Source organism: Ceratotherium simum, chromosome 24, assembly GCF_057802395.1.
Source record: "Ceratotherium simum simum isolate JZ-2026a chromosome 24, ASM5780239v1, whole genome shotgun sequence".
NCBI lineage: Eukaryota > Metazoa > Chordata > Mammalia > Perissodactyla > Rhinocerotidae > Ceratotherium > Ceratotherium simum.
The window spans coordinates 39193601-39221461 of NC_141923.1; the positions used below are offsets into that span (position 1 = coordinate 39193601).

The following is a 27861-nucleotide window of genomic DNA, read 5'->3' on the forward strand; positions in this document are numbered from 1 at the left end:
CTGGAAGTTCAGTGCAGAGAAGGTGGGTGGGGCCCTAGAGACCGAGAGGACCATAGGATCTCTTCCTTAGGCCAGGTCCTGCTAGCACCAATAGTCCAGATGGATGGCCATAATTTCCTACTTTTTAGCTATACCCAACAGCGTGGATAAAACTTGGAGAAAGTGTCTCCAAGATGGAACACCTTCACAAACGGCTTTCAGCTCTGAATTCTGTGAGAAGTGAACCTAAGGTCACTCATCTGCCCACAAGCCCCAGATTCAGCTCTTATTCATTCTCATCACTTGTCACTCAACAATGAAAGGTGAGCTGAGAGCAGGAGGTACTGTTCTGTGCCTTTCTTTCTCTCCTTCCTAGTGTTCTCCAGACACACAGAGGTGAGGAGAGCAAGAAACAACAAAACATCTTTTGAAGAAGTTGCATTCGTTTGCCTTTGTTCTCTTGTCATTCAGACCCAACACAATACCAGCTGCTCCCACTAAGAAGTGGGTCCATTCACACTGAAATCATCTCTAATCCTTTGAAGGGGGAGATGCCAAAACCACTTTGGAAATTGTACAGCAATGTCGTATTTAAACCTGTCTAGTCCAAATCCCTCATTTTGTAGTTTAAGATGATCTCCTTGGGTGTGTCCATGGAGATGTATAATGCAATTTTCATCACTAGGGCATCCATTGTGTTCCTGACACTGGAGAAGGTGTATATCTGTTATCACCATTCTCTGGTGTCAGAAATATGATCAGCATTTATAACCCAGTGTCTACTAAAAGCCCAGGTGTGACGGGGATAGGATCCTTGCCCCATTAGGGGAGGCAGCCTGGCAGAGGGGATAACAGCAGCTCTTTTAAGGAGGGTATTCATACAGCCAAGAGACAACAATGAAGGAGGAGAAGAAAAGCTTGTGGGATCTTATTGCCTCAAGAGACAGAGCACAACAATACAGATATTTAGAGACAGGGCATAGTACCAGATTCTTTAATAAAAAATTCCACTTCTGCCCTTTAAATTTCTATATCTTTAGCCATTGAGTGATAGTGTGTATGAGGGAGGAAATCGAGTCAAAACCACAGACTTTATAATTCAGACAACACTGGGATCTTTTCTAAGAACATCCGGTTCTCTCATGTTGTGCACCTACTCTGATTTAATGGAACAGGACTCCAGGCACATCCTGCTTTCCAACAGCACCTCCCTTTGGAGGAGTGAGATGGAGGGACTTGGTCAGAGATTCTGGGGACTAGATATTTCCTGTGCTTGTCTTCATTCCCAGAATACAAGAATCTTGTTTCTGAGACTTGATGTTAAAATGAGAAAAAAGCAGAAATTTGGGGAGTAATAGAGGAGGATTACCATCTGTACTGAAGAAAGGATCCTCATGGATCCTAGTGGAAAAAGTACCAAGGATTAGGGGCTGAAAGAACCTTGTCTTTGAAGAATCATAGAGAAAAATTTTACTTAATTTTCTCTTTCGATAGATTTGATAGACATTGCTCAGGGGTAGACTTGCATTATTCCTTCTGAATCACTGATGAATTCACCAAGGAAGAAATAGGCAGTCCTTCCTCCTTCCTCTTGCATCACAGTGTAATTTCCATAACTGAATTTCTATGATTCTCACATATACCATTAAAATATTTCTTAAGTATTTTTTCCTTAATAAGGGATAAAATTTAAATAGTATTAGCATGAAATTTGGCTTCTCAGGAGCTGCTTGTCAAGTTAATATACACTGCCTTTCTCTTAGAAGGTATGCATTCCTTTTCCTGTAGATTCACCAGATAGAGGTACTTCAGCAGGGAGGAAAACTCTTAATGCAAAAATGGAGGAAAGTTTAGGATCCTTTAAAAAAGTAGGAGAATGTGAAAAGACTAAATAAAAACAGAACAATTTTGGGGCCGGCCCGGTGGCATAGTGGTTAAGTGCGCGCACTCCGCGTCGGTGGCCTGGGGTTCACAGGTTCGGATCCTGGGCGCGGACCTATGCACTGCTTATCAAGCCATGCTGTGGCAGCGTCCCATATAAAGTAGAGGAAGGTGGGCACAGATGTTATCCCAGAGCCAATCTTCCTCAGCAAAATGAGGAGGACTGGCAAGGGATGTTCGCTCAGCGCCAATCTTCCTCACCAAAAAAAGCAAAACAATTTTTATGAGGCTCTTTCTTCAGTAGGTCATAAATCTTTCAACAGCAGATTTTAAGAACCATGAAAAGCAAAAAAATATGCATTAAATTCTCTGAAGTCACCATTTTCAGTTACTTTGTTTAAAGGTTGTTGATTCTCACTGTCCCCCTACAAAAACAGAAACCAGTTTAAGAGGCAAAGAAGTTATTTGGGATCAAAGAATTGCAATTTGGGGAACACAGATTCAGAGAGAAACCACAACAGTGTCCTGATTACAAGAGAAGGGCTCAGGGTTTTTATGGGGAAAACGGAGAAAGATGGGGTAAGTTGTATTAAGAAAAAGTTCATTGGTGCTGGATGAGGTCAGGCTAGGTTTGTACTTCATAGATTGGCTTGAGATTCGGTCATCAGGCAAAAGGCTAGACTTGTGCTTCATTGGTTAGCAGTTTGGTCATCAGTGAATTCCAGTCTCATCAGTCCTTACAAACAGGATATTCTTGTTCTTACTGACTTCTTGGAATGTTAGTGGTTTGGTCCAGTTTGGAAGATAAAGAAAACAAGTTGTGCAAGGCGATTCCTCTGAAATGGCTGCTCCGGATCTATTTTAATATGGCTCCATTCATGTCATCTTTCACATCACTTACCAAAAAATAGAAAAATGCTAACAATTTTTGATGGACGAATGGATCATTCTGTGGGTTGATCCTTCTCACTCTCAAAATGCTTTACGTGGTGCTCTGTTTTGTTCTGGGCTTTGACTGCAGCGTTTGCGGGAGTAACCAGATCTCGGCTATAAAAGTGGAGCTAAGTGTCTCTGTCAGTAGACTAGAAATTCTCTTCCTCAATTCACAGGGAACAGGCTTCTAAACTGTTCACGAGACGGTAAAAGATAGAAATGCTGAAGCAGTGATAATATCAGATAAGAAAACTATGACAGATTTACTAGGTCCTTGTGACATTGAAGGTAAATAAAATGTGTTTTTCCAAATGTTGTGTGGATGCTCTGAGAGCTATGCATCTATTAATCTATCTTCCTGACCCCCTTTCACTCCTGTACCACCGTAAGCTCTAACACTTGGATATCAGTTGAAATTTTGGAAATCACTGTAGCACCCACATATATAAATAGACATAATGTAAAGTAACTTCTTTTACTGCATAAAATTACTATACTTAAGGTTAGTTGATGATGTAGTGGGGTCCAAAATAACTCTTGATCTCTTGTAGGTAGTTGAGAGTTTGTTTATAGCTTGGAGCCTAAGATTTCTTCCTATGTGCAGAAAAATCCCCTGAGTTCTAGATCACCCTGAAATAGAACAACTTTTGTGAAACTGGAATTCAATTGTGGTAATTGGTGAGGTTGCTAAGTAGGATGTTTGGCTGATGTGAACTACCTTTAAGAAGCTTTTAATGTGTCAACTGGTAGGAGGTGAATGAAGCATAACAGTCACTCAGGATGATTTGTGGTCTACTACATACTCAATCCTAGTAAGACTAGCATATCTGTTACAAAGGTAGAGTATTCAGTACTATAAAAACGCAGTGACCTATGGTAACCTCAGGGACCTATAACAGCAAAAAAATGTGTCAATCTAAGGATCCATTATATCCCTCATAACAAGGGAAAAACCCCACAAAAGATAGAGGTGATCCTAAAGATTATTTAGTCTGGACTTCTACATCGTGTTAGGACTGCACATAACAACGTTGACAAGATACCCATTCCTACCAAAAATTACAAAAGTTCCTGTGTTGCTGGCTATAGATTTGAAATGCAAGTTGTTCATGATTGACTTGAAGTGAATTCATGAGAAGCTACCCACTAAAAATAGGGAAAGAATAGGTCAAATATCTATGAAGGGAGTTGGAAAGATCTGAGTGTACTGTCTGAGGATGACAAAGATGAAAATTTCCTTGGTCTTCAAATACATTAAGACTCGTTATTCTGAGGATGATAATGAGGATTTCTCCATCTTTGCTGAACTTGAGTGAATGGATTTGAAGGGCAGCCTGATCGATTCAGTGTATCTAAAAGGGAGGGCTTTGTCTGGAGAGTTATTAGGAGGGTAAATGAATGAAACGAATAGAGTAAAACCTCTACAGCAAAATTTGTGCTGAATATTAGACATTTAAGATTTAACATTCACTCTCTGTCTCTTGAAAAGTTTGGTTAAAAACGTGTTCACTATTGAAAATTCTTGAGGCTCTTATTTACCAGCTTGAACTATCACCAATGTCACAGGAAATTCATTTTAGTTGTAGAAAGAAGCATTTAGGGCTCATAGCACAAGCTCATCCAGTATGAGCAGAGAGGAGTCTAGAGGAGAGAGCATAGCCATTTTTCTTCCAATAACTCTTACTTTGATAAGTATAAAGTGCCCCGTTGTTAATATATATGACATGTTCATTGCATTTCTTACAAGCATACGAGCTGAAAATTAGTGCACTTTCTAGTAAATGAATTGTTGTGTTTTATAAACATCATTCGTAATTCTTAGATTTATACCTGGTATACATTAAAGAGATTATTGATTTACTGCTTTTCCTCTTAATTAATCCCATTATTTGAAAAAAAAGTTATACAGGACATACTTTAAGAAATTAAATTTTTCTTTTTGCCTCTAGTATATAGCATCTGAAAACAGAGATAAAACAGAAATCCTTAACATAATTAGGAAAACAACTTTTTGCTTAGTTAAATCACTCAGAACTCACAAGTTTGAAATTTGACTGGAAGCAAAACCTCTTGGAATTTTTTCCTAGAAAAATAAAGTTGTTTTACAAGTTTTAAACAAAGCCAATACACTATTTCTGAATGTATGCTCACGATGCTTAGGACATATCCTTTCAGGATGTGGGAGGATTAAATTTCAACATAGAAAATTCCCCTGACTGTTCACCCAGAGTGTCGACTTCAGTGTAGTACAGTGGTTAAGGCTGTGTGATTTTTGGATGTCATTCTTTCATCCAATCATTTATTCATTCAGTCATTCAATAGATATTTCTGGGTGTCTATTGTGTTGTAGGCTCATTCTAGGCCTTGGGAACATAAGATTAAACAAGACAGTGTGCGTTCTAGGGGGAGACAAGCAATGAACAACCAAACAAATAAGACAATAACTATAGAGGAAACGAACAGGTTTTGAAAGGGAGCCCAATTTAGTCACAGTGATCTGGCCTCGCCGAGGAGGTGACACTTAAGCTGATAGGTTTGAACCCCTGTTCTGCCACTTCCTAGCCATGTGATGTTGGATACGTTACTTCCCTGAGTTTCAGTTTTCTCATCTGTGAGATAATGTGAGGCTCAAAGAAGATAGCAAAGGTAACACAGGGTTTGACACATATTAAATACTTAGCTAATTAAGATTAGCTAATTACTATTTTTATTAATAAACTGTAAATATTACTGCAAAAGGATCAGCAAGCAATTTTGTTCATGATAGTGCATTCTGCTCAGGCCACACAGAGCATTGTTTCTCTCTTGTTGGCAAGAAGCATCACATTCTGAGGCCTGATTTACTAATTTGTATTAAAACAGCTGGAGAGAATCCAAAGGAAGGCTCTGTCCCCACCAGCAGGAGAGCTTGTCAACTGGTTGTCCAGATAAAGGTGCCTGAGTCCCAGTTACAAAATTTCTGCCTCTCCCAAAATTTACACGCTATCCCTTTCAGGAAGCAGATTCTAGCCCAAGAAGAAGGTTTTTTGGACTCTGAGAAATTGAATTTCAGGCGAGTTTCCATTTTTGTTTTTTTCCTCCTTTTCCCCACATGCTAGGTCAAAGCATGAAGAAGAACAGAAGGCTCTGCAGAGGGGAAACAGATGTTTATGTTCATTTCATAACCGTAGGGCTGGGTAGATACAGAAGAGCAGTAACGGCGTCCAAGACAGAGCCGCACCAAAACCACCCTGAGGATTCCAGGCTCCTTCCTGTTTGTTAAGACTCCTTTGCTTCTTCCCATGAGAGTAGGTGTTCTTTAACTTCCCTCAGTGACCCCTCCGAAGGTCTTCCAGTCGTGCTGATGATTGTTTTACAGACAGTGGGCTCAGCAGACAGCGGTTCACACTCATGCGGCTTTTCTCCCAGCAGCCGGTGCTTGGTGCCCCCGCTTGCCCAGTTTGCTCCTTTCTGCTGTGTTTTACACCCCCCTTATCTCCACTGAGTCTCCGAGGCTTCTCAGCCCACCTCGCACCAACCCTCTCCCAAAACTCTCTGATTCTCAGCCTGGAGTATTCTCTTTCTTCCAGAGTCTCTCTCTGTCCCAGCCATGGGAACAGACCTTTTTTTTAGAGCCCTCTGGTTCCTCATTTAGGAATTTGCTAGCTGCCTCTGAGAGGCTTTAAAGGCCTCTTCTGTTTTACACAATTCCCCTGTTAGAACCTACCAAGTCAAGAAATTATACAAATGTATATCTATTTTTAAATTGCTTTTTACTCATAGACGGTTGATTAAAGAATTGTTCTTTACTTGATTTATAGGCACGTTTGTAACATAGAAAAGGGTTTTCTGCACTTGCTAAATTACATTAGATGGACTTATGAACTTGATGATATTCAAATGGTTTTGAACTACAAAATGGTAGTTTCATAGGTTCCACCTGATAAGAAATGCCTAGGATGCTTGTTGAAATTTATATTTACAGCTCTTTTTCTTAGTGGGTCTGGTATAGCAGCCCTGGTATGGGCCAAAGAATCTGCATTTTTAACAAGCAGGTTTATCTGACGACCAGGCAAATTTTGGAAATATGTCATTTGTAGTTGAATAAACATCTAATTAAATACAGTGCTTAGGGCAATTTATGTTGTTTAAGAGTCTGTTGTATTTGATGTAAGAAATTTCAACTTGGTGATTGTGGTGACAATTACTAAATGTCCATTAAAATCTGTTCACCCTTTCTTTGGTCATATAGCTAACCTCTCTTACAATTATATGTGGCCTAGGGTCTAACTTCTCTCCAATGAAATGTGAACAGAAGTGATGCATGCCACTTGTGGACCTGGCCCGCACTGCCACTCCTTGGCCTCACTATATTCTTTCATCTTCCACCGGCTAGATATAGAGCATTACAAAGTCCTATGCAATAGCAGAGTCACAAGATGGAAAAAGTAGATCTTTGAATGACCACATGGAGCAGAACCATCTCACCAACCTGAACCCTTGCCCAGCTCTGTTGTATGAGCAAGAAATAGAATATTAATAGTTTGAATCATTATATATTTGAGTCTATCTGTTACAGCATCCTAGCCTGTCTAGTGTGGTGGCATGATTACAAAAGCCTAAAAAAAAATGTTGGCTTAAGCTGTTGGCTTAGCTGTTAAATGGTAGATGATAAGAAAACAGAACAGGCTAGAAAGATGAAGATCTATGTTATATTACGGCAAAACATTTTGTAAAACTATTGTCTGGGAAACCTGGAAGGTAAACCTAGTTCCTATTGAGTCTATAGCACTCAAAGAAAAGATTGAGAAAAGCCAGAATGTTAGGTATGTTAATTGTTACTGTGTTTAGCAAAGCGCTACAAGAAAGAAAAGAGCTGAATTGGTTGTTTCTTAAGCAGGGACTGATAGAACACAGACATTAATGGCCTTATAGATTCGGAATATTGATTATTTCTGGATTCCACAAATAGAAGATACAATTGAAAAAGAATTTGAGCAACAAATGTCCATTCCTCTGTTTAAACAAGGAAATCATCTCTGTGTCCAAGATAAGATCTAGAGTGTTGCCCTCCCCTCTAAGCCCACTGCTTCATATGCCTCTAGACAGCTATTGTTAATCTGAGAGCAAAAGGCATTGGCTAGAGGAAGCAGACAAATAAAGTATGTTTAAGAAGTATGTCTAGGAAAGACATACTTTGGTCTTGGATGTGGATACTGGTACCTGGAATTTACCAGAAGCCTGGTAAGTTTTTGAGAAAGTTGTATTTCCAAAGAAACTCCAAACTTGGACTAAATGTACTTATCACTGTAAAGCAAAAAAACTTAAGCCCCCAAAATTGTACAAGCAAGAAGAGGCTGTGAAAGTTGTGCAGCCTGCAAGAAACACATTCTCCCTGAGGCCCAATTCAGATGTGTGTCATGTATAATAATAAAGAGGAAGGAGAACCTCCCGAAGACCCCAAGCCAGGGAAAGTCAAGAATAATGGACAAAGGAATTCCTCCCAGAGAACAGCACCAGAGTCAATTCAAGAAACTTCCCCTCCTGCCAGGGCAGGGGGTCTTCCTAGTGTTTGCCATCAGGATTCTGTTATTGCTATGCATCTCCCACTCTTCGCTTTTCTGAAAGGGGTTTGAATATTTTGGTTATCCAAGCCCTCTTCTACCACTGTCTAAGGGGTGATTGTGTATATGGGTAGATAACAAGTCTTCTGTTGGATCACAAGGAGTTACTTCTCCATCAGAAGGAAAGGACCATGCATCACCTGTAGACTCTGGACTTTGACCTGGTGTAGTGACAGAATGTGAGCAGTCCCTCTTGGGAAAAAGATGGGCTTGTTTTATATGTGGGAAAAAGAGTGCAAAGATATTTGATGGCTGGAAAGTCTGATGCAGGCAGAGATGGCTAGTTTCCATCAAAATCCATTCTTCTCTCTTTTGGGCACGTAGGTAGACTTTACTTCCCAGCCTTTCTTAGAGTGAGGTGGCCTTGTGACTAAGTTATCTCCTATGGAGTATGCCTAGAAATGACATCTGTCACTTCCAGGCCTGGGCCATAAAACTTTCCATTCAAGTTTCTCCATGTTCTTTCTCATTAGGCTGGTTGGATGCAGATGACTATGAGATCTTAGGGGATGGTAGTGTCACAAGATGGAAGGAGCCCTGGTCCCTAAATGGCCACATGGAGGAAAGCAGCCCCACCGACTTTAGTACCTGCCCAAGACCATAACCTTAGCAAGAAACACCTACCATGGTGTTAATTCTTTATATGTGTGGGTCTATTTGTTATAGCAGGTTAGCATACCTTAACTAACAACGGCTTTTTTATTAATGTTATTAGCTATAAACCTATACACTTCTTATATTGTTTGTTTACTATTTCATGGCCCCTACTTACTCAATTATGTTATTTAACTTTGGGCAAATTGGAAAATGTCTTTGTGTCTTGACTTTCTCATCAGCAAAATTGGGAAAATAATAACACCTCACAGGATCATTGTGAGGAGTCAATGAATTGATGTATGAAAATATTTCATATATGCCTGAATCATAGCAAGGAATATGTAAGTGTATAGCTATTGCTATTTTTGTTAATATATATTCTAGTGGCATTTGAGTTTCATAATTAATACTACCATACTGCTTGTAGGATCACACATGGCCATAAGTGAATTCATCCTGAGATAGGAAATGGAGAATACCATAAATAAAAGCTGTGTTGTGAACCCAGACAAAACGCTGAGTGAATCTATATGAATCAACTCCTTTTGTTTCATGAAAATCGGGCACACGCAAAAAGCTGGTGGACTTCAGAGTATTCAGGAACAATGCCAGGCCACTCTGTGACTCACAGTTGGTGCCTATTGAATTCATGTTGGAATTTATCCTGACTACATTACACCCGGAAAATTAACCGTTTGGATTCTGCTAACTAACCCAAGGGGTGGCATAGATTTTTGTTTGTGGCAAAGTAAATTTTCAGCCTTATCAGAACCTGTTTCCTTACACAGAGAGTAGGGCCTCCATAGATCCCTGAGATCTTGTGCTTAGGATTGATGAGGGAGACAGTTTCTGTTGAGTTTTCTTACCTGTCCTTTCCTGAGAGGCCCTATGTTTGTTGCCCACCTTCATGCTGCCTTTGTAGAAGAGGCCAACTATATCCAAAAACATAGACATCCAATGTTCTGAGCATCTCTGAGCTAAATTTGCTATTTTCCCCACAAGAAGAGAGAGAGAGATGGCAGTTTTTGAAAAAGCTGTCTCAGAAATAAAATACTGTTTACCTAAAGCCCAACCTCAGTGGGCAGTTAGGTAGTAAAAATTATGAAGCATTTTCTAGACTGGACAGTGAAGGGAGCCAGGCTGTGTGGAATTAAAAGTCTTGGTCACAAGGAGCCTGCCCACTGAAGCCTCAATTGGTCGCAGTCCTTGGTTATAGTTGCCAGCTGAAGCTGGAATGCAGGAGGTTTATGAACTGCAGATGCGGTTTCCAATCCTGGGAGCCTGGCTTTTCTTGGGTCACTCTGGTCACAGATACTTAATTTTCTTTTCCCCTCTTCTGTTCTTCTTTCTTACCCCTAAGAGATGCAGCTCACATTTTATCATCTCTGCGGTATGCTTTGGTTTTTGGAGTGTAATTTCTACTCCCGAAGCCTCTGAATGTGCTTGCTCTCATAAGCATTGTAGTGTAGAATGTGGAAGTGACTGTCCATAAAATTCCTGTCACTGCACCTTTAGTGTGGCCTTCAAGAGTCCAGAAAAAGCATCAGACACACATCACACTGCCTCAAAAAGAGATGTTGGGGGTTGGATACCTACAAGACTGGGTTTTTGAGCATCAACTCATTTAGAAGGAATAGAGTGAGTGGTTCAACTGGCCCATTCTTGTCTCCTCTTCCACAAACTTCTTTTATATTTTTTTCTAAGCTTAAAAACCTGATGATTTATTTCCTAGTCCCACAAGAGTTGTTTTAGGTTTCCTTTTGGCTTACAAAAAATGAATCTCATCCGTTCTCCAGAGACTCTCAGGTGTCTTCAGAAAGAGCAAAAGAGAAACTCCTTGAGTAAATATACCCAAATGGGCAGAACTATGTCCCAACCCTTTACAGGCCTGGGGATTTGTTTTTATTCACTCTTTATTTTTTATGTTATTTGCCCCCTGTGGATTGGACATAGTTTCCTCTCCTGCTCTGGCCATTAAGGTTGTGTTTGAGTCTACCTTGGGCTGATGGCCATTTAATTAGGTGGAAAAAGTTAGAACTGACTTTCAGCTCTCTGTGAAAACAACTTCCTTTTACATCTCACTCAGCTGATAGAACAACTAGATTTTTCCCCTCTTTCCATGAATTGTGTTAATTTCCTGCACATGCAGCCTGGGTTTGCAAATAGTGACTTAAAATGAAATTCCAAACGCAGGTGGTTTCTACAAACTCTAGGAAGGATGAGTGATAGAAGAAAAAGCTGTAGACGAAATCAATTCTAATACAGAGGATAATGGAAATGGTGAATGAGGTATATTATGCACAGGTTTCAACTTGAATGGGCTTATTTTACACGTTCATGCCCATAAACATACAAACCACAGACATAATCTAACTCAACATACAATCTAACCACTCAAAATAGAAGTGTTGTCCTTATGTCATGTTATATGAAACATTAATTGATAGTACTTTACTGGTGAGGGGTCTGCTGCAAAACTCAAAGCTAAAGATAGGATAAAGATAGGATGGGAGAAGAAATGTGGTTATTCCGTGGTAAGCTGTGAAAGCTCTAAAGGTTGTTAGGACCTCTTGAGTCAACCTGAAAGGAAGTGGGAAGCAGGGCACAGAGATATTTCTTAGGCACATTTGTGAAAAGCATGAGTGACCTTTTCTACCTTCATCCCACTCCCCTCAATTTTTAGTCCTAGCCCTTAGTGGAACTTGGGGTTACTTTGTAACATGCTCTTTATATAAAAACTATCAGTGTTTGAGTCGGCCACCCAACGTTTAGGTAGGCTTTTGAATATAATGCAAATGGAGGAATTTGATTATATCCCATCTGTTTCCAAATAAAATTTACATATTGTAGAGTTACATTGTTCAATAGATGTGACACTGGCCACTTAGATAAAGAAAATTCAATGCTGTATTATAATTTCAGTAGAGATAAAATGATATTTAAAATGTGAACAAAATAGTTCCAAATATAATGAATTTAAAAAATATTTTTATATGTTCATTCCTAAAGAGATATCTATTGGACCAGCAATTTGTTCATTTATTCATCAAAGTTTTAATGGACCAGGAATTATCTAAGCACTAGAGGGATGAAGATGATTAAGACATACTAATTCATTTATTCAATGACTGTCTATTGAGAATCTACTATATGTTGGGCTCTGTTTTAGAAGCTGGGGATAGAGCAGCAAACAAGACAAAGTCCTTGCTCTTATGGAGTTTACATTCCAGTATGGGATAAAAATGGTAAGCAAATAAATATAAGTATAACGTCGGGTAGTGTTAAATGTTGTAAAGAAAGATGTAGCAGGAGAAAAAGTTAAAGAGTTTTAATTCTGTGTGCATGTGTGTTTCTGTTTGCGTGTGTGAATTTGTTAAATAACGTGGTCAATTGAAGTTGAGGAGGTTCTGGGGGAATAGGGTCAGGCTGGGGGAAGAACAAGTGCAAAGTCTTCACGGATGGAAGGTGTTTGGTGTGTTTGAGGAATAGCAAGATGGCTGGTGTAGCTAGGACAGAAATACTGAAGAGGAGAGTGTTAGGAGATGAAGTTGGAGAGATAACAGGGACCAAATCATGGAGTGCCTTGTAGACCATGATAAATGATGGGGTCTTAGTGTGAAGGGAAGCAATTGGTGGATTTGGGGCTATGGATAGTCCCTCTGCCAGCTATGTGAAGAATTGGACTATAGGGGCAAGATTGGAAGCAGGAAATTGGGAGGCAATTACAGTAGTTTGGATGAGAGATGATGGTGGCTTGGATAAGAGTGAAGGCAATGGAGGTGGTGAGAAGTGATCGGGTTTGAGATGTATTTTGAATGTTGAGCAGACTGGTGGTAGGAAAGGATAACAACTAATGGTTTGAATGGAGAGGGAGGGGCGTATTGTCCAAGGAAGAAAGGAGTTAAGGATAATACCAGTTTCTGTTCTGAGCAACTGGGTAAAAGAGAGTGGTCATGTACTTCTATGGGGAAGACTAGAGGAGGAATATATTGGGGGAATTAAAAAATTCTATTTTGTACAGGTTAAGTTTGAGACGCCTATTAGATATCCAAAAGGACAGATATATGAGTCTAGGTCTCAGTAGGGTATTGGGGGTAAAGATACAAATTCTGGAGTCATCAGTGTATAAGTAATATTTAAAGCCATGAGACTAGATACAATCAACCAGGGCAAGAGCGTAAAAAGAGAAGAGGACCACGGGGCTGAGCACTGAGGTATGCCAACATTCGATGGTTGGGAAGAGATGGAGAACGCAGCAAAGGAAACGGAGAGAGATTTGCCTGTGAGGGGAATCAAAACCAGGAGAATGTCCCAGAAACCAAGCAAAGAAAGTGTTTCAAGAAGGAGCGTAACAAACCATAAGAAAAGCCTTCAAGAGATCAAGTAAGATGAAGGCTGAGAATTGATCACTGGATCTGGCAAGAGAGGACCCTTGCCCTCAGGAGCTCACAGCACAGTGGGAGTGGGAAGATCAGGAAACAGATAAATTGCTCTACAATGGTGGAAGTGGTGTTCTAGAAATGTTAACACATTTCTGGAGATGGGTTGAAGACGGAGCAAGAAACTCTCCTTGGGGAGTCAAGGAAAGCCACACGGAGGAGATGTTCTTTTGGATTCTGGTAGGTGGGAGGAAAGAAAAATAACTAAGACTCATAAAACTTAAAAAAATATTTTTATAGTTGGTTGTTGACTTTTCTGCAATCACTTATGGAGAACTAATAGTTCCTCTTCCAAGTGAATATCCCACTACTATTACTCTATGTGGACGTATTTATCATTTATTAATACACCATATTTATCAATTATCAATACATTTGGTAACTATATTATAAGGACAATACACACACTCCATCACACCCTACTCCATTTGGAGGATACTCTTGGAATTATATTTTTCCTTGTTGTATTCTTTATCTTTTCATTACATTTTAATTCCCTTTCATAGCTGTGTGCAAGTGTAGAGACCTTGTTCTTAATAATAATAGCTACCATGCACCTAACACTTATCACGTGTAAGGCACTGATCTAAGAGCTACATGTATTAATTTATTTTGTTCTCACAAACAATCCTAATACCTCTATTGTCCCTTTTTTCATTTGTGATAGCTGAGGCACAGAGAGGTTAAGTAACTTGCTCAAGGCTACACAGCAACGGCAGAGCCAGTATTAGAACCAGGCCCATTGGCTTCAGAGCTCACCATCTTGAGCACTATGCTGTACTTCCATCCTTACTATTATGTCCCTACCTTCCTGGGATGGGCAGCTATTAGGGAAAAATCTTTTTTCAAGGGATAGGATCTCTTTGACTTGAACTGCAATGTTCTAATGACTCAGTAAACCAGTTGCAGGTTGTCACTTCAGAATGAGCTGGTAGGACCCGGTGACTGGATACTGGATACTTCTCCACATGGAGAAGAGAGCGTTAGTTCTTTTACAATTGATTGTAGATTCTCTTGTGACTGTGTAAGGATTTAGGTTCAGTCAGCTCATATAGGAGGGTGGTGGTAGAGGGAGCTGGAGAAGATCCTCTGCTAACAGAAATGTCGGATGTGGCTCGTGTCTTCATTTCGTTTATAACCTGACTGAAACCACATGAGATGATTGTGTACTTAGAAAAGTACAAAGTGTAAAACAAAGCAACAATATTTGGGAAGGCCTACTATGTGCAAAGTATTGCTTTGGATTCAGTAGCTGTGATTTCTTGAGAGCTAAAATCACAGAGTAGCCAAAATCTTTAAGATGATTTGATGCTCAAATAACAGTAAGTATATACACAAATGAAATATAAAACAATTTGATCCTAGTGGAATCTAGCGGTGGCTCAGTCTTTGTTTGGTCTCTAATGTGTTTTTTTCAATAGGCTATTTTTATCTCCAAAGATGGTTTTACCCTCTTTCTTCCTGATACTACACTGTAATTGGTTCACCCAATAGATAGGGATGGGATACATAATTTTCAAAACACTTGCAATTTCTCCCTTTAGTAGATTTTGGGTTCTACCTTTGATCTAAAAGTTTTTGAAATTAGGTCCCAGCCCGTTTCCCTTTCCTGGCAGAAAGAGGGTATAGAACAGATAACCTTTGCTAAGATGTTTACATGTCTAATATCCCAGTAACTTTCTTAAATTGCAGACCTCCTAATTTTATAATAAGTTTTTTTCCTCAAGTGAAAGTCTACCTGTTCTTCTCTTTATTCTGTTCTCATTAAAATGTTCTTCTCTGGGGGTAGTCATTATATTTTCAGAAAAGCTTAAGGGAGCCAGCATTCAAATTTGCTCTTAATTTCTACAAATATAGAAAAATGTGCTGGGAAATGGATACTATTTTCACTGTGGTTCTCTCCCTGTCTGTGGTGTAATATTGTCATAAATCGTGTAAATGGAGGAGGAGGAGGGGACTTAGGTGACTGTTTAGTTCTGGAAAAGAAGCTACTTCCTACAGAAAGAGGATCTTCTATGGCCACATAGCAAAGCCAACACTCACACAGGTTTCCTGTGGGCTGTTTCCCCTCTGCTGAACCTGACCCAAAGCCATGGTGAAAGGGGAGAAATTTTCCTCTTACAAAATCTCAAATCTCTGATAATTCACCAAGCTGATCACTATGTTCAAAAGAGTTATAAAATACAGGCAACTGTAAACTTGAAGAATTTCATGAACTTGCTTTTGACAAACTTAATGATATGGAAATTAAGAAAAAAACTGAGAGTCAAATGGAAAAATTTAGATAAGCTATCACACTGACAAGCACACCTACAAGCTTTAGAACCCAAAAAAATATCACTGAAAGAATTAAGTTGTGACTACAGTATCTTAACTTTCATGCTTTAAAATATTTTCTGCCCAACTTTGTCATTTTGGGACATACTTTAAAATGATTCAAATTTTATTTTTGTCTTTATTTTTACTTTTAAAGATATATCAATTTAAGATGTTTCTTTTAATTCAAGATATAGATTGCTTAACAGATATTTAATGCTTTTCCCTCCATCTACAGCTCCAGGAAAATGAAAGAATAGTAATACAGCACCAATTGTTATAGAAAAATGAGTGTTCTAGTGTTTGTTAATCTCAGCATTTGCATTTATGAATGGCATGAGATGAATACATGAAAAGTGGCAAGAACACTCCTTTCACTGTTTATGTGGTTAGTGGTGATTTTTTTTTTTTTGTAAAAAAGAGTTGTGATGCAATTACACTACATTTTAAAATGTTCACAATAAAAAGTTGATGAATCTTCAGGCAAATGTTGAGTAAAATCTCTGGCCCCAAAGCCTAGAGGGCAGTTCAGGGTATTTCCCCAGCGTTACTCCTTGATTTAAGGGGAAAAGAAAGTGTTACAATACAAATTGATGTCCTGAACTGCTAACAATTCTAGCAAAGTCCTTGGTTGTGTGTTATGCTCAGCCACCTGGCTGCTGCCAGGCCTGCACCCAATACTGACGTTAGCAAGAAGCCAGGCCCCTCTGAAGTCGGGGTGTTGCCTCCGGCGTGGTTCACCCCGTCTGCAGGGACAGGTTCCCACCTTTTCTTACCTGCGTAGTGGTCAAACACGGTGGGCACATACTCCTCCGGGAAGGCGTCGTTGGCATAGCTCATCAGCAGGCAGGTCTTCCCCACGGCGCCGTCGCCCACCACCACGCACTTCAGCATCGTCTTCTCCTCGGGGCCCCCGCAGCCACAGCTGCTGCCATCCCCCTCCTTGCAGTTCATTCTCGAGGCTCCAGCTGCCGCGCCTGTGCTGCTGCTGTTGCTTCCCCTGCTCCTCCCGAAGCCCATGGAGTGGCGGGAAGCGAGTGGCAGGCTTAAGATCGCTCTGCCCTCCTTTGAGGACCTTGGCTCACACAGACTTGTCTGAGGCGGCTGGCGTATGCCCTCTTGCTTACCATACTGGTAAAGAAAGGTAAAACACACTTGGGAGAGTTATTCAAAGGGTCTGTTCCTTTTCCCTATCAGTTTGAGTTAAGAAACCCTCATTTTCACCAAATTCTCGGGGCTTCCTGGCAGTCTGGAAATTTCAGCAGCCTGAGGGTTTCACTCTGCTCTCCTCCCTCTCCAGCCTGGCGGAAGACACAGTGGAATTTTGCTAAATCTTCCCCATTTTCCACTTCACATCTAACATGGAGGAAGGCTGGGCTTTTTAATGGAGTTTTGCCCTTGCTTCCTCCAGCTTGCCGAGTGTCAGGAAATCATGGGTTTCCTGCTGCATTCCATATTAGGATCAGTGGGCTGGGGAAGGCTCAACAATAGGAGCTCTGTGTGTGTGTTTGTACTTCTGGGGAACGCTGCCAGGACATGGAGTGGGAAAACACTAGGGGTCCCGCTGCAGGCTCAAGCTGTCAGACTTCCTGTTTCATCCACTGCTGGGGAGGCTGTTTGCCTGTGGCTGGCTGGGAAGAAGCTGCCGAAAGGATGGAAACCGGGGAGGACCGTCTGCCACAGAAACAGAGGGAACGGTTTAAGTGAGCAGAGAGAACCACACCAGCCGTTGTAGGATAACAGATGACATCATCCCTCACTGAGTCACCAGTTAAAAGCTCTGTAAATTAAAAATGGACAGTTCTTCACACACTTGAATGAGAAACCTTAAGCAAGTCATCCCTGCAATAAAGAAGAGAACTTTCGAGAGTTACATTGTTCTGAAGGGAAACATTTTTGTGGGTCATAGGTATAATATGTGTGATCACGTTTATAAGCTGCCACATTTGAGCACAACGTGCAAACGTGTATTCCAGACACAAACATTTTTATGGTTGTAGCACATAAGAAATCAATCAGATGTGGGATGTTTGCATCTTCTTATTAGTGAATAAACACACATGTGCTTGGCTCACACTCCTGGAAATGAGAGTGTGTGGGACAGCTTTATTGGTTTGTTTCAGGTCCCTAAATGCTGCTTTTGCATGGATCGTTCTCTTTTTGATTTAGTCCTCTCCCCTTGGGTCAGACTGGCCCTCTTCAATTACAAAGGAGCACTTGGCAGCTAATTTATTTGTCTGTTGGGTCGCTCAAAATGAAGCCCCTTTGAAGCTCTGCGTTTGATTAATGTACTTGGTCTTGGAAAAGAAGTGGTACTCTGCAAATGATTTTGACAAACGGGTCAAGTACTTTTTTGATGGGGGAGTTCTGTTTCTTTGAGATTTTTGACCACTTATTTTTAAGAACTCAGATTGCCCAATTGATTTGAGGAGGTCTTTTTTTTATGGAGGGAGTGGGAGAGAAGTGTTTCAATAGGTGGTATCAATTATATATATACACATCTATATGCTACTGTATAATAGATATATCCCCAGATTTCTTCTGTTTTGGATTATACTAACATTTGCCATTGTGCTTAGCGTCCCGAGATTTCTTTCCTGTAAAGGGATGGTGTTTCAGTCAGGTTGTGGTATATCTACTAGGTTATGTTGCTGTAACAAACAACTCCCAAAGCTCAAAGGTTTAAAGTAACAGGTGTATTTCTTGCTCATATTGTATCTATTTTGTGTATTTTTGTCATCTTCACTCAAGGATCTTGGCCGGTAGAGCAGCCACATGGAGAATATTGATGATCACCATGGCAGAGGAAGAAATTAATGTGGTGAAGTGGTATTGGCTCTTAAAGCTTCCCCCAGAGGTGACACTTCTGCTCACATTCATTGGCCAAAGCAGATCACATGTCCCTGCTGGGTTCAACAGAGTCAGAATTATAATCCTGCCACTTTTCATCCTTCCTGGTACCAGGAAGGAGAGAACCAATATTGTTGACTAGCCTAAATGACAACCAGAGAGAGTTCAGTTGAGGTTAAGTTAGCAATACGAAATGGAATTGTTTGTGTTTATTGCCATTCTGAACTATTTGAAGGCACCTATGACTGCACGTGATTTATGTAATTTTATATTCATTTAGTCTATTTGAAACATCTGGAATATGTGATGATAAAATTGCAACTTGAAAACACGTTTTCTTCTAGAAAAAGTCTTGAGTGTGAAGGTGGCAGCAGGTGAAGGAGTGATTGGCAGCGTGAAGAAGTGCATCCTGAAGATGCACAAGACCACTTTCAGCACGTGTTGATATGTGTTTGGCAGAACTTTGAGGGAGTCCTGACTTTGGCCTTGTCCCTGAGGTCAGGCAGTAAATGTGGCATGGAGTAAATACTCCATTCAAATATGGAGTCCTCAAACGTGGCTGCTCAGCGGGTACTCCTACATCACAAATACGCCCCAGCCTACAGAGCACTTGGCCTAGGAAAAAATTGAGAAATTGGATCGGGTGAAATTTGGCTACATCTGTGTGTCACCTAAACTTTGCGCCATCAGACCCAGATATTTACATCCGTGACGATTGCTATGTGAACTGCAAATGGAGACACTTGGGACACTGGAAGCAGCCAGTCATGGGTCCTTTCCCTCTAGCTCAAAGGACTGGCACATCTGCCAGACTGGAGTACATGCAAAGATGGGTCATGGCCATTGAGAAAGTTGGCTGTATTTCTCGAAATAAACTTGCTTCATCACTGTTTACCACCCCCACCATCGAATATTTATAGGGAAAATTATTTGAGACATCCTAGTGAAAATGGCAAAAAAAAGTTAAAATTTAGTAGCCTGCTGATTATATGGATGGCCTTGTCCATACGAGAATAAATCTTTCTAAATATTAAAAGTTTGACCTGACACAGAGTAACAGAATCTTAAAAAAAAGAAAAGTAAAGACAATTCAGCGTTGATCTTATAGGTCCGTGAGTCCACAGAATTGTGCCCAGGCACAATGGTCAAGAATACACTTTAATTCCAAAGTTTATAGGTATGAATTTAGAAGTGGTATGAAGACCATTTGCTAAAATATTCTTTACCAGATGCCTGTACTTTTGGATCTCTGGCCATGTGGATGATTGAGTGGTGGTTTCATAGCCATTAATTATTTGGTTTACCTCAAGCACCAAGTTTACACAAACTTACCAGTACATGGTGAAATCTTTTTGGGCGATATTTCCTGCTTTTTCCAAGAGATCTTAATTCCTTGGCTCCCTCTTGTCCTCTGAGCTTTGGCTTCATATGAATTTTCCCAAATGCCAACAAAGAATTTTTGCATAAAATTCTGACTCCTCTGATTACTTCCGGGTTTAGTATGACTTTAATACAAAAGCCCAGACTTTTCTTCTCTTTTTTTCCTTATTTTGTGCTCGAAAGTAGAAGTTACATGGGAAAATAATGCAATTGGACCAGACACTCTGATTTTGGGTTAGCCTTTGTGGAGGAGACTGTTTTGACTCCAGTCTTTGAATGTGGGATGTGCTGTGGTTGCTATGATTCTGGGATGCCCAGCCTAGTCACGAGTCACCCCGTTCCAGAGAAAGTCCTCTCTAGGGCTCATATGGATGTCAGGCCTCCGGTGGTGGTGGGTATGGTGTGAGGCAGGAGATGCTGCATAGTTCTAGAGGCTCTGACCCAAATCGCCCACTGGGCCTAAACCTCAAGATCAGTTGGGGCACTGCTAAAACTTAATGGGTTGTCCTAGGACTGGTCTGGACTGGAACTGCCCCTCCTTAAGGTGGGTGGGTCATTGCCATCATGTATCTGCATTTTTTTCTGTCAGGGGCCACCTGTACTCAGCCTCTGGCTATTGCCCATGTTATCATATACCATATCATACCATATCATAATCATATATCTGCCACATTTTCTTGGATATGATCTTTGTATACTTCTAGAACAGCTTTTTTTTTCTTGCTCGGAGGGCTTTTCTTTCTTTGCCAAATCTCTTAATTCTGATAGAAGTAGGTTACTTGCAAAAGTCAGGTAGATGGGGACTTCTTTCTGTCCTAAGAAGAGGCTGATTTGGCCAGTAATGGTAAAGGTGTATGCATGTGTTTCTTCTGTGTTTCACTATTGTGTACCTTAACTCTGAGTACAAAGCCTTGTCCCAGAGCAAGAGAGTCCTGTGGGTGATCTGACTATTTTTTTTTTTTTTCGGTCTCCCTCCATAGAAACCCAGAGGTTAGGGAGTTTTCAAGTTCACGTAATCCAGAAAATCAGGAGATAGGGAATAGTTTAGAAGGAAATTTCCCATTGATTCCTGATCTTCCGAATTGGAGTGGTAAGTTTTGGAAGGTGGAGAAATTTGAGGTTGAGATGGTGCTGGGTTGTTTCTCCATCAAGGCAACGGAGTAGGGAATAGCTCATGGAAATAGTGATCTTGGAGTCAAACAAAGATCCTTGATGATTATTTCACCTGGTTAGTGATATGGGCCCAAGAAGCATAAGGTCATTGGATTGGTCATTGTCTGGGTGGGCAAGCCTTACAGTGTCACTGCCACAGGCTAAACTTTTGTGGGGTTAGGGCCATGCCACAACGTGCTGTCCTTTTTGCTTGTGGGATCCACTGAGAGAGTGAGAAAGATTGATGGAAATCTTCCACCTCTGCTGGAAAACAATTCAAAATTTGTCCTCTACTTATGATGCATTGTTGCCTTATAAAAAATTAATACATAGACTGAGTCTAATAACAGTATTGAACATAGACTTGAAGGGCCTTTCAACAATAGCAGGGGACTTGGGACTCTGTTGTGTACAAGGAGACATTTTGGTTGTTGTGATTGGATTCAACATAAAAATGAGTCCTCCTGAGAGCCTGCAGGTTACTGACCAACTCCTTGTTGGTGAAACACTAAGTGCAAAGGGAAATGCAATTCTACCCTATGGACTTAATGTGTCTGACCAAACTTGCTGAATTATATGCTGAATTATTTAAATATTCCTGTATTACTTGCTAATTAATTTGTATCTAGAAATCACCTGCATCAGAAAAAAGAGAGACATAAAGACTACCAGGGCTTAAATAAGACCACAGCTCAAACCTCAGATTCAGTGTTTGAGCAAGATAGAGACTGAGAAACTGGAAACTAACTCCCAGTGGGATAAGTGGAGGGAGAGTTATGGGAAAGAAAACTCCTTCAAAAAAATCTATTAAAATCCTCAGGACAAAGGAAGGAAGATAATTTCAGTGTTTCACAATTTAACCCCAGCAACCAACTTCTCCTATAAGGAGAGGACACATGGCTTTCAGGTCAAATGCCCTAGAGAAGACTCCCCTCATTGTTGAGACGGAGAATTCTTGCTAAGTGTTTATTTTCCAGACAATTTTATGACATTACCTTTTTTGTTGTTTAACTGTGCTGACTTATTAAGAGCACTATGAGTACTTCAACAGTGTTAAATAGTGGTTTTTAATTTGCTATTGTTTTTGATCGTACTATATTTGGAGATTATTTTATACTTTATCTCACTTTTTGGAAAATTTAAAAAATTGTTATTGATTTTGAGAAATGTGTGTCTCTTTCATCTATTCTGTAATTCTAAAGGTAACTTCTTTTTCTTTAATTTTGTATGATAAAACAACAATATGCTTAAACAGGATAATGTCTGCCCCTTTGTAGATACCTAAGATTTATTTCTATTGTACTTTCATTTTTTTATTATGTCTCAAAATCTTTGTAAACCTCAATCTCATTGAATCTGGAAGGGCCTTTTTTTTTTGGTGAGGAAGATTGTCTCTGAGATAACTTCTGAGCCAATCTTCCTCTATTTTGTATGTTGGAGGCTGCCACAGCATGGCTTGATGAGTGGCGTGTAGGTCTGCACCAGGGATCTGAACCTGCGAACCCTGGGCCACTGAAGTGGAGCGTGCAAACTTAACCACTACACCACTGGGCCAGCCCCTGGAAGGGACTTTTTATAATGATCAAATCCAACTTTCAAAACAATAAAGGAATTTTCTTTACAAGGTGGCTCACAGGCTATACTTTTGTTATAGTGAATACTATTTTTCACTGAGGAAAATAGCAACAACTATTATTTGCTAATAATCAGGGTGCAGTTGGCTCTGTAGTGGACATTTGTTTTTGCCTATCTATGATCTCTTTCCTCTTTTGGTAACAGCACCCAGTTTTCCTTCTAGCTCTCTTCTACCTTCAGTCCAGGTTGTTCAGCTGGGGCTGACTCCACCTCTAAGGGAGCAGTGGGCACATGATCCAGGTTTGGCAAATGAGAATCACCTCTGGGGTTTTTGCTGATGCTCTCTGGAAAGAGGTGCTCATTTCCCCTAGAATTTCTCTCACTAGGGATCATATAGGCTTCTTGTTGGCACCATCTTTGCCACCAGGTGGAAAGATCCTGCCCGATGCTGATAAGATAGTTTAAATTTTGCAACTCATTTAATCCTCCCCACAAACCTATGAAGTGAACATTATTATTATCTCCATTTTTAAGATTAAAAAAAATGAGGCTAAATGAAGTCAAGTGGTTTGGTTAGCATCAAACAGAAAGGAAGTGGGGGATCCAGGATTCTAAATCTAGCAGCCTGCTTCTAGAGCTTGTGCTTTTTACCATAACACTACAGAAAAAACACAGCTGAAAGATGGAAAACCAGATTCCTGATCACGTATTTTGAGCCCTTGGATCTGGCTTTTCCTAACACATTCCTGGATTTCCCTTATAAGTGAGCCAGTGCATTCTCTTTTTGGCTTAAATTACTTTGGGATGGGTTTCCATTACTTGTGCTTGAAAGAGCCCTGATTGGTCCTGAAGGAGCAGTGGGAAAGTCTCGGGTACACTGTGTTTTGCCATGTGATATTTAAGACAACGCATGTAGGGAGAACTTGCTTAACAAAGCTGTGAAATGTTGGAGGAACATTCTGGACATGCGATTATAATTTGAGTTGATTTTCTCTTCAGATTTGTGCTTTTGTTTTTACATGGTATTATAGACCAAATGTTTTTGTCCCCCTAAAATTCATATGTTGAAACCTAATCCCGAGAGGAATCAAGATGGCGGTGTAAGCAGACTCGGAACTCACCTCCTCCCGTGGACACAGCCAATTTACAACTACTCGTGGAAAAATTACCCCTGAGACAGAACTGAAAACTGGATAAGAGGAACTCCTGTAACAACGGACAATCCTAACTGAGGTAGAAGAGGCAGAAACTCCCTTCTGGAGAGGAAAAACGCCGCCTTCACAAGCCGCCAGCGTCACGGCCGCCGGGAGCAGCTCACAGGTACGCAGCCTCCCTGGAGGCGCGGGGCCCTGAGCCGGGGAGCGCCCCCGCTATGGGCATTTTGTGGACCCAGCACAATCGAGACCAGCGGCATAATATCTGACTGTGCCTGCTACTAAAACACTGGGGAGCACCCCCGGAAAACCCGGTTCACAAAGAAACTAAAACTGGCTCTTAAAGGGCCCGTGCGCAAACTCACCCGTTTCAGGAAGCACCCTAAAATCACCAGAAAGAAAGGTGTACAGTGCTTTGGTGACAAGAGACTCACCTAATAGGCCCTGAGTGCATCTCGGTGAGGGGTGAGACCTCTCCAGGGACTGGGACATTGGCGGCGGCCATTGTTGTGGCCTGGTGTGGGCGTGCTGACAAAGACACCATTGGAGTTCTCCCTGAGGCCTGCTAGCCCAGGGTCTGCCCCACCCGCTAGAGCACCGATTTAATCCAGCTCAGCCAGGGCAGGCAGCCCACCCTAGAGACTGACCCCACCCAACAACAAGCCCTCAGGCAACTTGTGGGCCTGCATAGATTGGTGACTGCATTCTCTGCAGCCTGCCAACTGAGCCGACTTGAGCAGGGCAGGGTGGGCACAAGGAGCAGGTGGAGAGTGTGGGGTGGTGGCAGAGTGTGTGGGGCTCCCGCCGTGGAGAGACTGGGTCTGCTTGGGGAGGTCGGGGCACTCACACGGGGCAGGCCTGTATTGACTGTGTGTGTGGACCTGTGGGCGGCAGGGCTTCTCAGCCGCAGAAGACTTGTACTTCTCAAAGACCCATGTAGGAGGTTTGCTCCACCTTCCAAAACCTGATACAATTGGGTGCTCCTGTGCCTGAGGCCAGCCCCACCCAGCTGCAATCCTCAGAGAGCTGACGAGAGACCTAATAGGCTAGAGGCTTACAGCAATTGTAAGGCCCTGAGCCTAACAACCTGCCACGGTGGGGGCCTACTCACTTAAAAGAAATACTGCAACACAAATGTGGTATTAGAACTTGCAGCCAACTGTGCTGGGGATCCCCACACCTGATAAAGAGACTGAAGGGCCCACAACAACTACAAGCAGCTGAGCATTACAACAGCTGGCCAGGAGCATAACTCAGCCTCCCTGGGCGCCTACAAGGAGAGCGAACAGGCCACAACAGAAGGATACACGTAGCCCACATAGGGGTCACCCCTGGAACTTTGAGAACTGAGGGAAGCACACTGGAAGCCTCCTAAGCCATCAGTTACATAAAGTCACCTATCCAAGAGCAGGAGACGTAGCTGACCTACCTAATACGTAGACACAAGCACAGGGAAAGAGGCAAAATGAAGAGGCAAAAGAATACATTCCAAGTAAGGGAACAGGACAAAACCCCAGAAAAGGAACTAAGTGAAACAGAAATGAGCAACCTACCCGACAGAGAGTTCAAACTAAGAGTGTTAAGGATGCTCACTGATCTGGGGAAAAGAATAGATGAACTCAGTGAGAATGTCAACAAAGAAATGGAAGATATAAAAAAGAACCAATCAGAAATGAAGAATACAATACTGGAAATGAAAAATTCATTAGAGGGACTCAAAAGCAGAGTAGAGGATACAGAAGAACGGATCTGTGAGCTGGAAGAAATACTAGAAGAAATTACCCGAGGTGAACAGGTAAAAGAGAAAAGAATTAAAAAGACTGAGGACAGTCTAAGGGACCTCTGGGACAACATCAAGCGCACTAACATCCGTGTTATAGGTGTCCCGGAAGGAGAAGAGCGAGACAAGGGGGCAGAGAATCTATTTCAAGAAATAATAGATGAAAACTTCCCTAACCTAAGGAAGGAAACAGACATCGAGGTACAGGAAGCACAGAGAGCCCCAAACAAGATAAACCCAAAGAGGCCCACACCAAGACACATCATAATCAAAATGTCCAGAATTAAAGATAAAGAGAGAATCCTAAAAGCCACAAGAGAATGTCAAGTTACTTACAAAGGAAACCCCATAAGGCTATCAGCTGACTTCTCTGCAGAAACCTTACAGGCTAGAAGAGAATGGCACGATATATTTAAAGTGCTAAAAGGAAAAAACTTACAGCCAAGAATACTCTACCCAGCAAGGTTATCATTCAAAATGGAAGGAGAGATCAAAATTTTCCCAGATAAGCAAAAATTAAAGGAGTTTGTCACCAAGAAACCAGTGCTACAAGAAATGTTAAAGGGACTGATTTAAGGGGAAAAGAAAAGAAAAGACCACAAATAGGAAAAATTATCTATTTCCATGATTAGAACGTAATGGATACAAATGCACAACAAAGAGGTTAGATATGATATCAAAAACATGAGGGAGGAGGGGAGTTAAAGAGTACAGCTTTCAGACAGAGGTCAAACTAAAGTGACCATCAATTCTGTATAGAAGAAGAAAGGAACAGAGAAGGACTACTAAAACACTGAGGAAAAAAAAAAAAAGTTAAAAAATGGCAGTAAGTACATACTTATCAATAGCTACTTTAAACGTCAATGGACTAAATGCTCCAATTAAAAGGCATAGGGTGGCTGACTGGATAAAAAACAAGACCCATATATATGCTGCATACAAGAGACACACTTCAGACCTAAAGACACTCACAAACTGAAAGTGAAGGGATGGAAAAAGATACTCCACGCAAATGGCAATGAAAAGAAAGCTGGGGTAGCAGTACTCATATCAGACAAAATAGACTTTAAAACAAAAACTGTAAAAAGAGACAAAGAAGGGCATTACATAATGATCAAGGGAACAATCCAACAAGAGGATATAACACTTGTAAATATCTACGCACCCAATGTAGGTGCACCTAAATATATAAAGCAATTATTAACAGACATAAAAACAGAAATAGACAGTAACACAATAATAGTAGGGGACTTTAACACTCCACTTACACCAACGGATAGATCATCCAAACAGAAGATCAATAAGGAAACATTGGCCTTAAACGACACACTACAACAGATGGACCTAGTAGATATATACAGAGCATTCCATCCAAAAACCGAAGAATACACGTTCTTTTCAAAGGCACATGGAACATTCTCCAGGATTGATCACATATTAGGCCACAAAACAAGTCTCCATAAATTTAAGAAGATTGAAATAATACCAAGCATCTTTTCTGACCACAACGGTATGAAACTAGAAATCAACTATAGGAAGAAAATCAGAAAAGCCACAAATACGTGGAGATTAAACAAAATGCTACTGAACAACGACTGGGTTAACGAAGAAATCAAAGAAGAAATCAAAAAATACCTGGAGACAAATGAAAATGAAAATACGACATGCCAGAATTTATGGGATACAGCAAAAGCAGTTCTAAGAGGGAAGTTTATAGCGATACAGGCCTATCTCAACAAACAAGAAAAATCTCCAATAAACAATCTAACAATGCACCTAAAGGAACTGGAAAAAGAAGAACAAACAAAGCCCAAAATCAGTAGAAGAAGGGAAATCATAAAAATCAGAGCAGAAATAAATGAAATAGAGACCAAAAAAACATAGAAAAAATTAATAAAACCAAGAGCTGGTTCTTTGAAAAGATCAACAAAATTGACAAACCTTTAGCTAGACTCACCAAGAAAAAAAGAGAGAAGGCACAAATAAGTAAAATCAGAAATGAAAGAGGAGAGGTTACAACAGACACATCAGAAATACAAAAGATTATAAGAGAATACTATGAAAAGCTATATGCCAACCAATTCGACAATCTGGAAGAAATGGATAAATTCTTAGAATCATACAACCTTCCAAAACTGGATCAAGAAGAAGTAGAGAATTTGAATAGACCAGTCACCAGTAAGGAGATCGAAACAGTAATCACAAACCTCCCCAAAAATAAA

General features: G+C 40.8%; 1 protein-coding gene across 1 annotated transcript in view; it reads right to left on the minus strand.

Moving 5' to 3' along the window:
• The window catches only part of RHOJ (ras homolog family member J), an 83000-nt gene extending 66232 nt beyond the window's left edge, over positions 1-16768 (minus strand). The window contains exon 1 of the mRNA XM_004426226.3: positions 16525-16768. Within this exon, the coding sequence (XP_004426283.1) occupies positions 16525-16768 (244 nt within the window). The remainder of the gene's footprint in view (positions 1-16524) is intronic.
• Positions 16769-27861: the final 11093 nt, after the last annotated feature.